Below are 14,946 nucleotides of genomic sequence, written 5' to 3' on the forward strand. Positions count from 1 at the left end.
TTGGAGGAGCGGAGCGAGGGGTGAACCTGGCGACTTTGACTTGGGAAGGCTTCAAGAGGGTATTCTTTGAGAATTATTTCACCGCTGATGTCCGTTCGAGGTTGAAGAGGGAGTTCACGAGTCTCAGTCAAGGGGATTTGTCTGTTGCTAATTTTGTTTAGAAGTTTGACCGGGGCTGTCACTTTGTGACCCTGGTTGCAAATGATGTTGCAGAGAAGTTACGACATTTCTTGGATGGTTTGAGGGCGATGATCAGTCAGGATGTGTTGTTGGCAGACCCGATCGACTATAATGCTGCTGTTGCTAAAACCTTTCGAGCGGAGCAGTCGCTGAAGGACATCAAGTGGGAGATGCAGCGCAAGAGGAATCGTTCTCAGCAGCTGAGTCAGTAGAATAACAGGCCCTTGACATGGCCTAACAGGGGTCAGGGTCAGTAGATGCCTCAAGGGGTGCCGAGACAGCCACAGAAACCAGGTGCGCTGAAGAGTGTTGTGAAGCCATTGTGCAAGGATTGCAACCGCCACCATTTTGACAAGTGTCTGTGGTTATCTGGAAAGTTTTTCAAATGTGGGGAGCAAAGACATCGCCCTCAAATGCCCCAAGCTTTAGGAGCCTGCATCTGGCAGGGCGTATGTTATGCATGCATAGGAGGCTGAACCAGACATTTCTCTCATCACAGGAAGGATCCGCCTCGAGGGTCTAGCCACAAATGCGTTATTAGATTCTGGAGCTACACATTCCTTTGCCTGAATCTTTTGTGAGCCGTCTGAGGGTCCCACCCGAGCATTTGAGTTTGGCATATAGAGTTATGGTGCCATTGGGAAAGGAGATGCTATCGTCTAGTGTGGTTCGTGATGTAGAGCTCGAGATGGAAGGACAACTCGTTCGGGCTAATCTTATTGTACTTCTTGAAACACCCCCACTCCCATGACATTTAAATTAACTAATTAACATATGCGGAAGCCTTAGCATTTAAAAGGGTAAGAACAATATACCATTTACATCATAACTATTACGCACTAATATACATAACCATTCACAATCATATCCTTCAACACATAATCAAAACAAACAACATAAAGTTTTCCTCATCATTCCTCTAGCCAATTACATGACATTTTAAAGCTTCACATGTTTACTAAGCTCAAAACAAAAGTGACACAACCAAACAACATCTTTCCCATTGCCTTATATATATATGACTTCTCCCACCTCGGACAATCCTTTTCAGTCCTTCTTATCACCTGCATCACATGACATAACTGGAATGAGAATAAAACTCAGTAAGTAAGAAGCTGTACATAGCAATTACATATACATAGCTTTGGCTTAGAACATGGCCATGGCAATGGCGATAAAGAGTGAATCATAAATCTCAAATCAATGTAAAGGGTATCATATCATGAATTAAAGGAAGTAAATGACAGTTCTGTGACCTGTGACCTGTGACCTGTATCTCTTTAATATAAATATCAAAACTGTGAGAGATACTCCATAATCATGTGATTGGCCAATGACATGCATGAATTACTATCATTCCTTGGCTTTAATCATAGGAAATCTCGTTGAGGCATTTTGACAAACACTTGGTAGGAACAATGAATTAATATCTCCTTTGTCAATGAATTCAATGGTAATCTTTGAACAATGAATATATATAACAATAAACATATCAATTATATGCCAATGGAAGGAGCTAATTGACAATAACATGGCTTGATACATATATAAATCATGTGAGCACCAAGGAAAAGCTTTCACTTACTACTCAATAAACACTTGGTTGCTATGATAACTTCAATGGAATTCCTACAACATAATACACAAGAATAACTAAAATTTATCACAAGTAATCAAAGAAATTCATCAATCATATATAAACTTTCATCTTCTTAAACTTTTCTAAACTAAAAATAAGTTCCTTACCATGTAACTTAGAAATTGAAATAGGAGAACCTAACCAATAAACTAGAATCCTTGAACTTGAGGTAGAAGAGGAGGAAGAGAAAACTTGGAGAGAAAGGAAGCTTTGATCGATCAAGGTGAAGAGCGGACTTGAAGATATGAATAAACCTCTAGAAAAGGGTTTAAAAAGCCATTCTCACGCCTAAAGACGCATTTTGAAACAGCACTTCTTCACTGACTAGCGCCGCGGCGCCATTCCTGGGTGACGCGGCGCCTAACCTTCGGGTTTGGCAGCGTTCTGCGCGCAGCTTCCTCAAATATTGCTCCAGAAATGTCTCTTACCTTCATAATCTGAAAAAGTCGTAAACATGAAAGTTGTAGCCCTATGTCTTGGCTTGAATCTCCAACTAGTTTCATGTCATTTGGAGGTCTGAGTAAAAAGTTATGCTCATTCTCCCAACATGTGTCAGTGCAGGAATAACGATACACACCACTATTCCAATGAACATAACCATAACCATTCTAATCTCATTTCAATAAACAACACCATAAACATATATCCTTTAACATAATCTCAACCATTAAATCATAAAACATGATTATAACAATAATAAACCATAGAGATTAACATGATAAAAGGTTGGGCTATTACAATCTCCCTTCCTTTTAAAAATTTCGTCCCCGAAATTTGCTTATCATTGAATAAATTGGGATAACAATGTTTCATTTCTTCCTCGGGTTCCCAAGTCGCCTCTTCAATCATATGATTTCGCCATAAAACTTTTACTATACCAATCTCTTTGTTTCTTAATATTTTTACCTTGCGATCAAGAATTTGAACCGGTACTTCTTCGTAGCTTAGGTTAGGTAAAAGATCTAATGATTCATGTCGAAGAACATGAGATGGATTGGGAAGATATTTGCGTAGCATAGACACATGAAAGACATTGTGCATTCGATCCAAGTCTGGTGGCAATGCAAGACGATAGGCTCGGTCTCCAATCTTGTCAAGAATTTCAAACGGCCCAATGTATCGAGGACTTAGTTTACCTTTCTTGCCAAATCGTATAACTCCCTTGAGAGGAGCTATTTTAATAAACACATGATCACCAACCTCGAATGCCAATGGTCGTCGCCGTACATCAGCAAAACTTTTCTGTTTAGACTGAGCGGTCTTCATTCTTTCTTGGATCAATGCCACAACATCTGCTGTTTGTTGAACCAATTCTGGGCCCAACATCTTCCTTTCACCTACCTCTTCCCAGTACAATGGAGATCGGCACTTTCTTCCATATAAAGCCTCGTAGGGTGCCATGACGATTGAAGACTGGTAGCTGTTATTATACGTGAATTCCACTAAAGGCAACTTAGAATCCCAACTTCCCGTGAAATCAATCGTGCAGGCTCGTAACATATCTTCAAGAATTTGAATCACACTCTCTAACTGTCCATCACTCTGAAGATGATATGTTGTGCTAAAAGCCAACTTGGTGCCCAAGGCTCTATGCAAACTTTTCCAAAATTCAGAAGTAAACCTTGGGTCACGATCAGATACAATTTATACAGCGATTCCATGAAGTCTTACAATCTCAGCTACATAGACTTCAGCATACTGGTTCATTGTAAATGTCGTTTTGACCGGAAGAAAATGAGCCGACTTAGTTAACCTGTCAACAATTACCCAGATGGAGTTGTAACCCTTTGGTGTTCTTGGAAGTCCTGTTACAAAGTCCATGGTGATATGCTCCCATTTCCACTGAGGTATTGGGAGAGATTGCAAAGTTCCAGCAGGTCTTTCATGTTCAATCTTAACCTGCTGACAGGTTAGACATTCAGAAAGAAATAACATGATATCTTTCTTCATACCTGGCCACCAATAAAGACGTCGAAGATCTTGATACATTTTGGTACTGCCAGGATGAACTGAATAAGGCGCTGTATGAGCTTCAATAAGTATATCTTTCCGAATGTCATCACCCCTAGGAACACAAATTCTACTTCGAAAGGTCAATAAACCATCATGATTCAAACCGAATCCAGAAACTCCTGTTAAATCATTTTTATTCTTCAACTCTAATAACTGAATATCCAATTGTTGCTCCTTTAGAATACGATCAATCAAAGTAGAGCGAAGAACTAGTGCAGATAACTGATCTACTGTACCTGGAGATACCAGAGTTATTTCGTTCCTTTGCAAATCGAGTAATAACGGTTTCTGAATCATGGAACCCAATAAATAACTGGATTTACGGCTTAAAGCATCTGCAACGACATTAGCTTTTCCAGGATGATAGCTAATGGTGCAATCATAGTCTTTTACCAGTTCCAACCACCTCCGCTGCCTCATATTCAATTCTTTCTGCGAAAACAGATAACTCAAACTTTTATGATCTGTAAAAATTTCACAATTCTCACCATATAAATAATGCCGCCATATCTTCAAGGCGAATACTACAGCTGCCAACTCCAAATCATGCGTGGGATAATTCTTCTCGTATTCTTTTAGCTGACGAGAAGCATAAGCGATCACTTTCCCACGTTGCATCAACATAGCACCTAACCCCTGCTTTGAAGCATCTGTATACACAACAAAATCCTCAGTACCACAAGGAAGTACTAATACAGGGGCAGAGGTTAACTTATCTTTCAGAGTTTGGAATGCTTGTTGGCATTCTATGGTCCATTCAAATTTGACAGCCTTTCGTGTCAAGCTTGTCAATGGCAATGCAATTTTCGAGAAGTCTACTATGAATCGTCTGTAATACCCTGCCAAACCAAGAAAACTCCGTACCTCTGAAACTGTCTTTGGAATGGACCATTGTTTAATAGATTCTATCTTGGATGGATCGAATCTTATTCCTTTTTTTGACACAATATGGCCCAAAAACGCCACTTGCTCTAACCAGAACTCACATTTCTTTAACTTGGCATACAATTGCTTATCCCTCAATATCTTTAATACGATCCTCAAATGCTCCCTACGAAGTTCTCGTGTCTTTGAGTAGATCAGAATGTCATCAATAAAAACAATGACAAAAGTATCCAAATACAGCTTAAAGACACGATTCATCAAATCCATAAACACTGAAAGAGCATTAGTTAATCCAAACGACATCACCAAAAATCATAATGACCATACCTCGTTCTAAAAGCAGTCTTGGGTATGTCCTCCGTTCTTACCTTCAATTGATGATATCCGGATCGAAGATCTATTTTTGAAAATACAATGGCCCCTTGCAATTGATCAAAAAGATCGTCGATTCGAGGTAAAGGATATTTATTTTTAATAGTTACCTTGTTGAGTTCACGATAATCAATGCATAACCTCAATGATCCATCCTTCTTTTTCACGAACAAAACCGGAGCTCCCCATGGCGACGAACTAGGACGGATAAAACCTTTATCTAATAGCTCCTGTAATTGATTCTTCAATTCTTTCATTTCAGTTGGAGCCATTCTGTACGGAGCTTTAGAAATTGGGGCTGTACCTGGACTCAATTCAATAACAAACTCTACCTCTCGATCAGGAGGTAAGCAAGGCACATCATCAGCAAATACATCAGGATATTCCTGAACCACTTCAATATTCTGTAATTGAACCTTACTGTCCCTATTCACATCCGATACTAAGGCCAGAAAAATAGTACATCCCTTATTCAACAATTTTATAGCTTGCAAGCACGAAATAACGGGAGTACTAATCGATGAGCCTAGACCAACAATTTCATTGTTCTCATGGTCATCAATTAAAAACTTCACGGTCTTTCCCACACAATCAATTACTGCACGATAAGCAGATAACCAGTCCATACCCAATATAACATCAAAAGCAACCATCTGAATCACAATAAAACCGGCATACAACAATCTCGTACCCATCTGTACCGGACATGCCTTAAGGATATTTGTGGGACAAAATGTAACGACATGACAGTAGGTTCTCGAGATAAAGAATGCATGAATACTTCCGACATAAAAAAATGAGTTGCTCCGGTATCAATCAATGTAAGTGCTTCCTTTCCAGATATTAGAATATTACCTGATATGACTGAAGAATCAGGATTGGCTCCTTCTTTTGTCATCGTAAAGATTCTTCCTTGAACTTTTCCTTTATCAGAGGAGAAAGGACACTTTTGTGCTGTATGCCACATTTCTTTACATCTATAACATCGGCCACTTCCCACTACACATTCACCTTTATGTGGCTTGCCACATTTAGGACATAATGGTCGCTCCATCTCTGAAGAAGGCGCAGAAGGTTTATTGCGTTGTTCCATTTTACCTTTTTCTTTGTGACCACCTCGAGTACTAGTACTTGCCCCTTGCCCTCTCGTTTGGAAAGCTTGCCTTCTTAATTGCCGCTCCTTTTCAATTTCTTGTTCATCGTGCTCGGCAAGTAAGGCTCTTTCAACGATGTCTTGATAAGTGATCACCTTGGCCATATGAACATCTATTCGAATTTCCGGTTTCAACCCACGAAGGAAGTGTTCTCCTTTGTCTTTATCATTTTCAGCAATAAACGGAACAAACATGCATCCTTCTTCAAATTTCAATGTATATACAGCAACAGACAAGGAATCCTGCCTCAATTCAAGAAATTCTTTAACCTTCTTCGCTTTAACTTCTCTTGAAAAGTACTTGGCATAAAATAACTCTTTGAACTCTTCCCATTTTAACTCGCGAACATTGACAGTCACTTTGGTAGCTTCCCACCAAATGCGAGCAGCTTTCACTAGCATAAACACAGAACAGCTCACTCTATCTTGATCAGTGAACTTCAAATAATCGAATATAGCCTCCAATGATTTAACCCATTCAAGAGCTACGAGTGGATCAACACCACCAACAAACTCGGGAGGGTTCATTCGCCTGAATACATCATAAGAACTACCTTCGCTGCTTTCCACTCTACCCTGTCCTCTTCCTTGACCATGACCTTGGGTTGAGGTATGCAGGCTCAACAACTGTTGAATTTTTTCACCATGAACTTTTGCTTGTTCTTGTATTAATTTACTGAATTCATCTACAACGTTGGTAGTCCTATCAGTGGTAGGGGTCCTATCATCCCCTTCAGTAACCTTTCGTTTATGAGGCATTTCTTACACGTAAGCTCACTTTAACATAGATAGGAAGAAAATACATCAATAACAATGGAATATGATCAACTTTCATTGTTAAAATCAATAGATGCAGGATCGAAAACATACCGGATTGTCCTAGGTAGAAGAAGTCATATACAGTCCAAGAACTTTCGCTCTGATACCAATTGAAACACCCCCACTCCCATGACATTTAAATTAACTAATTAACATATGCGGAAGCCTTATCATTTAAAAGGGAAAGAACAATATACCATTTACATCATAACTATTACGCACTAATATACATAACCATTCACAATCATATCCTTCAACACATAATCAAAACAAACAACATAAAGTTTTCCTCATCATTCCTCTAGCCAATTACATGACATTTTAAAGCTTCACATGTTTACTAAGCTCAAAATAAAAGTGACACAACCAAACAACATCTTTCTCATTGCCTTATATATATATGACTTCTCCCGCCTCGGACAATCCTTTTCAGTCCTTCTTATCACCTGCATCACATGACATAACTGGAATGAGAATAAAACTCAGTAAGTAAGAAGCTGTACATAGCAATTACATATACATAGCTTTGGCTTAAAACATGGCTATGGCAATGGCGATAAAGAATGAATCATAAATCTCAAATCAATGTAAAGGGTATCATATCATGAATTAAAGGAAGGAAATGACAGTCCTGTGACATGTGGCAAGTATCTCTTTGATATAAATATCAAAACTGTGAGAGATACTTCATAATCATGTGATTGACCAATGACATTCATGAATTACTATCATTCCTTGGCTTTAATCACAGGAAATCTCGTTGAGGCTTTTTGACAAACACTTGGTAGGAACAATGAATTAATAGCTCCTTTGTCAATGAATTCAATGGTAATCTATGAACAATGAATATATATAACAATATACATATCAATTATATGCCAATGGAAGGAGCTAATTGACAATAACATGGCTTGATACATATATAAATCATGTGAGCACCAGGGAAAAGCTTTCACTTACTACTCAATAAAATCTTGGTTGCTATGATAACTTCAATGGAATTCCTACAACATAATACACAAGAATAACTATAATTTATCACAAGTAATCAAAGAAATTCATCAATCATATATAAACCTTCATCATCTTAAACTTTTCTAAACTAAGAATAAGTTCCTTACCTTGTAACTTAGAAATTGAAATAGGAGAACCTAACCAATAAACTAGAATCCTTGAACTTGAGGTATAAGAGGAGGAAGAGAAAACTTGGAGAGAAAGGAAGCTTTGATCGATCAAGGTGAAGAGCGGACTTGAAGATATGAAGAACCCTCTAGAAAAGGGTTTAAAAAGCCATTCTCACGCCTAAAGACGCATTTTGAAACAGCACTTCTTCACTGACTAGCGTCGCGGCGCCATTGCTGGGTGCTGCGGCGCCTAACCTTCGGGTTTGGCAGCGTTCTGCGCGCAGCTTCCTCAAATATTGCTCCAGAAATGCCTCTTATCTTCATAATCTGAAAAAGTGGTAAACATGAATGTTGTAGCCCTATGTCTTGGCTTGAATCTCCAACTGGTTTCATGTTATTTGGAGGTCTGAGTAAAAAGTTATGCTCATTCTCCCAACATGTGTCAGTGAAGGAATAACGATACACACCACTATTCCAATGAACATAGCCATAACCATTCTAATCTCATTTCAATAAACAACACCATAAACATATATCCTTTAACATAATCTCAACCATTAAATCATAAAACATGATTATAACAATAATAAACCATAGAGATTAACATGATAAAAGGTTGGGCTATTACACTTCTTATGCCTGAATTCAACATTATTTTGGGTATGGATTTGTTGGCAGCAAATGGAGCTTCAATTGACTTCCGTTAGAGGACCATATCTATTAATCCAGTTGGCATGGAGTCATTCTTATTTGAGGCAGCTCAGAGCAGTCTTGTGCCGCTCATTATCTCTTGCTTGCGCCCAAGGAAGTTGATGACTAAGGGATGTCAAGCTTTCCTGGCTAGTGTTGTCTCGATTCCTAACATTGCCAGTTAGACTACCGAGTAGGTAGAAGTCGTCAGAGAGTTTCCAGATATTTTTCTCGATGACGTAACTACCGTTCCACCGGCGAGAAAGGTGGAGTTTTCTATCAAGCTGATGCCGCATACCGTGCCAATTTTCAAGGCGCCTTACAATCTTGCATCTACGGAGATGGAAGAGTTAAAAGATAAGATTTAAGAGTTGTTAGACAAGGGTTTTATTCGTCCGAGTTTATCTCCGTGGGGCACGCCAGTTATTTTTGTGAAGAAGAATGATATTATTCTGAGACTCTGTATTGATTACCGAGAGCTGAATAGAGTGACCGCGAAGAACAAAAATCTAATGCCCTGGATCGAAGACCTATTTGATCAGTTGTAGGGAGCTTCGGTGTTCTCAAAGACAGATCTTCATTCTGGTTATTATCATTTGAAAGTCAAAGAGGCGGATATTCAAGATGGCCTTTAAAACTTGTTATGGACACTATGAATTTTTTTTGATGCCATTTGGTTGACAAATGCCCCAACCATCTTCATGGACTTTATGAATCGCGTATTTCAGTCGTATTTGGATCAGTTCATTATCGTGTTCATAGACGACATTCTGATCTATTCGAGAAGTCGTGAAGAGCACAGTCAGCATCTGAGGACGACACTGCAGATGCTTCAAGATCGGAATTTATTTTCAAATTCAGCAAATATGAGTGCTGGCTGGAGAAAGTGGTGTTCTTAGGTCACATTATTTCGAAGGATGGAGTAGAAGTCAACCCGTCTAAGGTCGAAGATGTGAAGTAGTGGTCAGTGCCTAGGAATGTAATCGAGATTTGCATTTTCTTAGGACTGGCTGGTTATTATCGCATATCAAGGGCTTTTCATCTAATGCAGCGTCCTCGAAAGCCCTGACAAAGAAAAATGTCAAGTTTGTGTGGAGTTCCAAGTGTTAGAGTAGTTTTGAGAAATTGAAGCAAGCACTTACTGTAGCACCAAATCTAGCGATGCCTTTCGGGCAAGGGGATTATGTGCTATACACTGATGCTTTGAAGCTCGATTTGCGAGCCGTGCTGATGTAAAATCATAAGGTTTCACCTATGCGAGAATAACTATCTGACGCGACCTTGAATTAGGTGTAGTTTTTTTTTTGCATTGTTGATCTAGAGACATTACTTATACGGTTAGAAATATAAGATTTTTCACCGATCACAAAAGCCTCAACTACTTCTTTACTCGGAAGGAGCTGAACACGAGGCAGAGGTGATGGTTGGAGTTGGTTAAGACTATGATTGTGACATTAGCTATCATCCCGGGAAAGCTAATGTGGTGGCCGATGCATTGAGCAGAAAGACAATAGTAGTAGGCGACCTAGCAGTACGGAAACCGCTATAGACGGAGATTCAGAGGTTCGGCCTGGAGATTTATGCTAGTGGCCATGCACCGAGATTATCTACTTTGATGGTGCAGTCCACTCTGAGAGACCGCATATGTACTGGACAGTCTATTGATGAGAAACTACAGAAGTAGAAGACGAGGGACGAATCGAAGGACAGTACGTTGTATTCGAAGGAGGACGGCATCGTCAGATACAAGGGCAGTTTATGGGTGCCTAGTGGTGATTTGTTGAGAGTCGAGATTATAATTGAGGCACGTGCTTCATCATACTCTATCGACCCAAGGAGCACGAAGATGTACAAAGGCCTACAGTTACTCTATTGGTGGCTGGGTAGAAGAGGTACATTCAGAAGTTTGTGTTAGAATGCCTCACTTGTCAGCAAGTGAAGGCAAAGAATTAGAGACCAACGAGGTTGATGAGGCCGCTCCCTATTACCGAGTGGAAGCGGGAGAATATTACGATTGAATTCGTGGTTGGTTTACCAAAAACAATGAAGGGCTACAATGCTATTTGGGTGATCGTGGATCGTCTGACTAAATCAATATATTTCCTGCCAGTGAAGATGACATAATATATGTCGACAGTGATCCGCGCTTCACTTCATCATTTTGAAAGAGTCTTCATTTCGATATGGGTACCAAGCTGTTGTTATTACGGCCTTTCAGCCGTAGACTGACGGCCAATTGGATAGGATGATCCATATTTTGGAGGACTTACTAAGAGCTTACGTGATCAACTTCCAGGGTAGTTGGGAGCCGAAGCTGCCGCTAGTGGAGTTTACCTATAACAATAGAAATAAGTCGTCTATAGGTATGGCTCCCTACGAGGCTCTTTACGAGAGGAAGTGTAGGTCACCAATCCATTGGGATGAGGTTGGAGAGAGAGAGAGTTGAGATTGGACAGGACATTGTTCAGTAGACTACAGATTTAAAAGTCAAGATCCGGGATAGGATTAAGACAGTGCTTAGTAGATAGAAGAGTTATACAAACAAGAGGATGAGAGACCTCGAGTTTGTCGTTGGTGATCAGGTCTTTGTCGAGATAACACCCATAAAGGGAGTTATGCGGTTCAAAAAGAAGGGTAAGCTCAGTCCGAGATTTACTGGACTGTTCGAGATTTTGGAAAAGGTGGCAGCATTGGCATACAAGGTGGCCCTACCACCTAATCTAGCTGGAGTTCACAATTTCTTTCACATTTTTATGCTCCGCAAATACATGACAAACCCATCACAAGTACTGAACTATGAGCCACTGCAGCTTACTCCAAACTTGTCCTACGAGGAGAAACCGACTCAAATATTAGGCAGGTGGGAGAGGAGACTGCATAATAAGGTGATCAAGATGGTCAATGTCAAGTGGATGAATCATTCAGAGGAGGAAGCTACATGGGGGAAAGAATTGTAATGATTTTGGTGAGTAATGATTTCTAGGACAAAATTCTTTTAAACGGGGAAAGAATTGTAACGCCAAAAAACCCGAACACACTAATTACATACATGCAAGAAAATTAATTAGAAATCTATTTAAAGGTCTAAAGGTATGTTAAGTATTGTTATGTGTTGGATCGTGTGCTGGGCACCTTGAGGTGCTTTAAACACAAAATACTCCAATGAGGTGCAATAGCTCGTGTTCTAAGAATGTTTATACTGATGAATTAAATCGAGTTTGGTTAGAAACCAAGCGCAAAACACGGAAGTAATCTTTCGTTAAGAAACACTGATATATTTTGTATCTTGTGTAACTGAATAACTAAAAATACGAAGGATCAGTTCTGGCTTATATCAGTTCAGTTATGGACAGAACTGAACTGATATCAGCTGAACTGGTCAAATCAGTTAAGAGCGAAAACACGCAGTTAAACAGAAATAACACGAGATATGTTTATGGATGTTAGGAGACTTCAACCACTCCTACGTCACTCCTTCTACCAACTCGAATAGGATCCACTAGAAGACTTTGATTTATACAACTACTTGTACAAATCCACCCATCTTAGGACTTACCCCTGTCCAACTGAACTCCTAGTCTAGACTGAAGGCATCACCTTCCAGCCAACACTTATTTAACGTCTATGTGAGAAAGACTACATACACAAGTTTATTGTCTTTGTGCAAGACTGAATTTGAGTGGTGTTGTGTGTGTGTGTGTGAGAACTGATCTCTGAAAACTACCCGAAAGTGTTCTCATACACTGAGGAAAATATGCTTCTAAAACTAAGCTGATAACACGTTGAAGTGTTCCCTCTGGGCTTGATTGCTTCTTTCTTGTAAGCTGATATGAAATATACGTTCCCTTCTTCTTTTCACTAGTCAATTCTCATTCTTTTCATGGCCATAGTCTTCACTGAGCTTTGGCTAATATTTATAGGCGTTTGGCTGAATGTACAGTGAGACTCAATTATTGTGATTGTTGAATTTTGAAACTGTTCCTCGAAATCCATTCCGGAACTTTTGGCTTTAAGCTCTGATGCAACGTCTCTTATTGTACTTTGATAGTACAATAGATTTTGTACCTTTGTGCACAGCTGGATTAAGCTTGTCGTATCTACAAACTGGTTGGTTCTAACTGATGATCTGAACTGGTCATCTGAATTGATCTTCAGTTGGGCTGGTGAAATCAGTTGACTCGTCAGTTGAACTGATTTTACTCTTTCAGTTGAACTGGTCAGCGGGCTCTTCATCAGTTGAACACTTAATCAGCTGGCCGGGCTTCTGAAGGTCTTCTGCTGAACCACCTATCAACTAGACAATCAGTTGAACTGCTCTTGATACTTCAGTTGTACTGGTTCTGTTCGATCAATCAGTTGGCACTTTCAGTTTGCGTCTCGATAGCTTTAGTTTAAGCTTGGTAATTGATCAGTTCAAAGCCTAATCAGTTTCCGTTTCTGTGCACTTAGGTAAACTCATTAGAAACAAATAAAAAGTTTTGTTAACATCAAAATCAAGATTGCGAACATAAAATGTTCCAACAGTGTGATTTAAAGTATATTTAACCAAATGTTATGAATATGAACTTTATGCAGTCGAATAAGCTATGATTGGCCAAGGTGAGAGAACCAAGACGATTTTGATGAGATGTCTATTTTTAGAAGTTTAGGAATTAGATACTCGAGGTTTAGCGATCCAAAATAGGAAAGTGGTGAATTTATAAATAGTAAGGGATGAACTTAATCGGTAACAAACTTTTGCTAGAAAATGAGAAGTTTCGGACTTACGATACCAGAAACGATTGGCACCAAATATTTTTAAATATTTTTTGGACTTCTAGTGGATTATTTATGTATTTAATTAACTCCTTAATGGGTCTAGATTAGTATAGACTAATTAATAGAATTAGGGTATTTAATCTAACCTAAATACCATCTATCAAAATAAATAAAACCCTAGCCTACTTTCCCGCCCCTCACACGTCTCTTACACCTTCAGCACACACAACACACACACACAAACTCTAGTAGAGGCCGAACTCTATAGCCAAAGGAAGAAAGGAAGTACAAACGATCAAGGCATGTGTTCAAACCTTTCTTTATGCACCATTCAATCTATAATACTTCATATGTTTGATTTTGTGTGAAAAGCTCATAAGGATGATGGTATTAAGTTTTATACATATGCATCTCATGTTTTTTTTCAAAAAGAAATCCTTGACGTTTTTGAGAACTGTTGAATGAGGGATACAAACCAAGGGATTCAAGTGTAGATCTAAATGTTTAGGAGTATGTTTTGAAGGGTAAGTATCGAAAAGGCTGGATAGGGGCTGAAAAGCCCTGCGTGCAGGCCGAGAGAGAAAAGGGGCGGTTTTGGGGCTCCTTAGGCTATGGGGGCTGCATGGGGTCCTCGTCGTGGTCCTTAGAGAAGGTTTAAGGTCCTAGTAAGCTCTATGAGAGGTACGGTAAGGGCTTGGACAAGCTGATATAGAGCAGTGACCGTGACTCCAAAATTGGCGTTTGTTGCCATGTGTGGGGTGGTGGAAAGAGCTGGGCCAGAGGCTTGGGACATTCATTAGGGTCCTGGTGAGGGGATGGTGTGAGACAAGGATCGATCCAGAGGCTATGACAGCCGCTTTTGTGCGAGTGAGCTGCTGCTGCACAAAGGACGCGCGTGGTGTGTGCTAATGCGCAGGGTATAGGGCTTAGGGAGTCTGGTCTAAGTCAAAAAAGGACTGATCATGGTCTTAGTTAGGGTCTAAGGAAGAGGGTTAGGTCCTGGTTCGTGGACTTTTCGAATCATGGTCCGTTCGGGGTCGCAATTTGCCCGAATGTGTCAAAATAGATGCAAATTGGAACTAGGTTGATTTTTTTCTTAAATTTTCGGTTTTGGCTTGGGTTTGGGAAGTTCCAACAGATTCAATTAGGCCTTAGGATGTTAATAAAGGTCTGTTCTCTGGTTGGTTTGAGCCAGAAGGGTAGTTTGGTAATTGTTTGCCTAAAAACGCAAAAATGGGTGTAAACGAGTCATTCGATGAGCGAATCGAGTCGTTTTTGAAACGTAAGTCCTAAGATGTAATCTGCAAAAATTT

General features: G+C 39.7%; 1 protein-coding gene across 1 annotated transcript; it reads left to right on the plus strand.

Annotated features, from left to right (window-relative positions):
- Nucleotides 1-11,424: 11,424 nt before the first annotated feature.
- Nucleotides 11,425-11,832, plus strand: LOC142520360 (uncharacterized). The gene has a single exon (XM_075623355.1). The coding sequence runs from the start codon at nt 11,425-11,427 to the stop codon at nt 11,830-11,832; it is 408 nt and encodes a 135-aa protein (XP_075479470.1).
- The last annotated feature ends 3,114 nt before the right edge of the window (nt 11,833-14,946 follow it).

Source organism: Primulina tabacum, chromosome 12, assembly GCF_025594145.1.
Source record: "Primulina tabacum isolate GXHZ01 chromosome 12, ASM2559414v2, whole genome shotgun sequence".
NCBI classification, from domain to species: domain Eukaryota; kingdom Viridiplantae; phylum Streptophyta; class Magnoliopsida; order Lamiales; family Gesneriaceae; genus Primulina; species Primulina tabacum.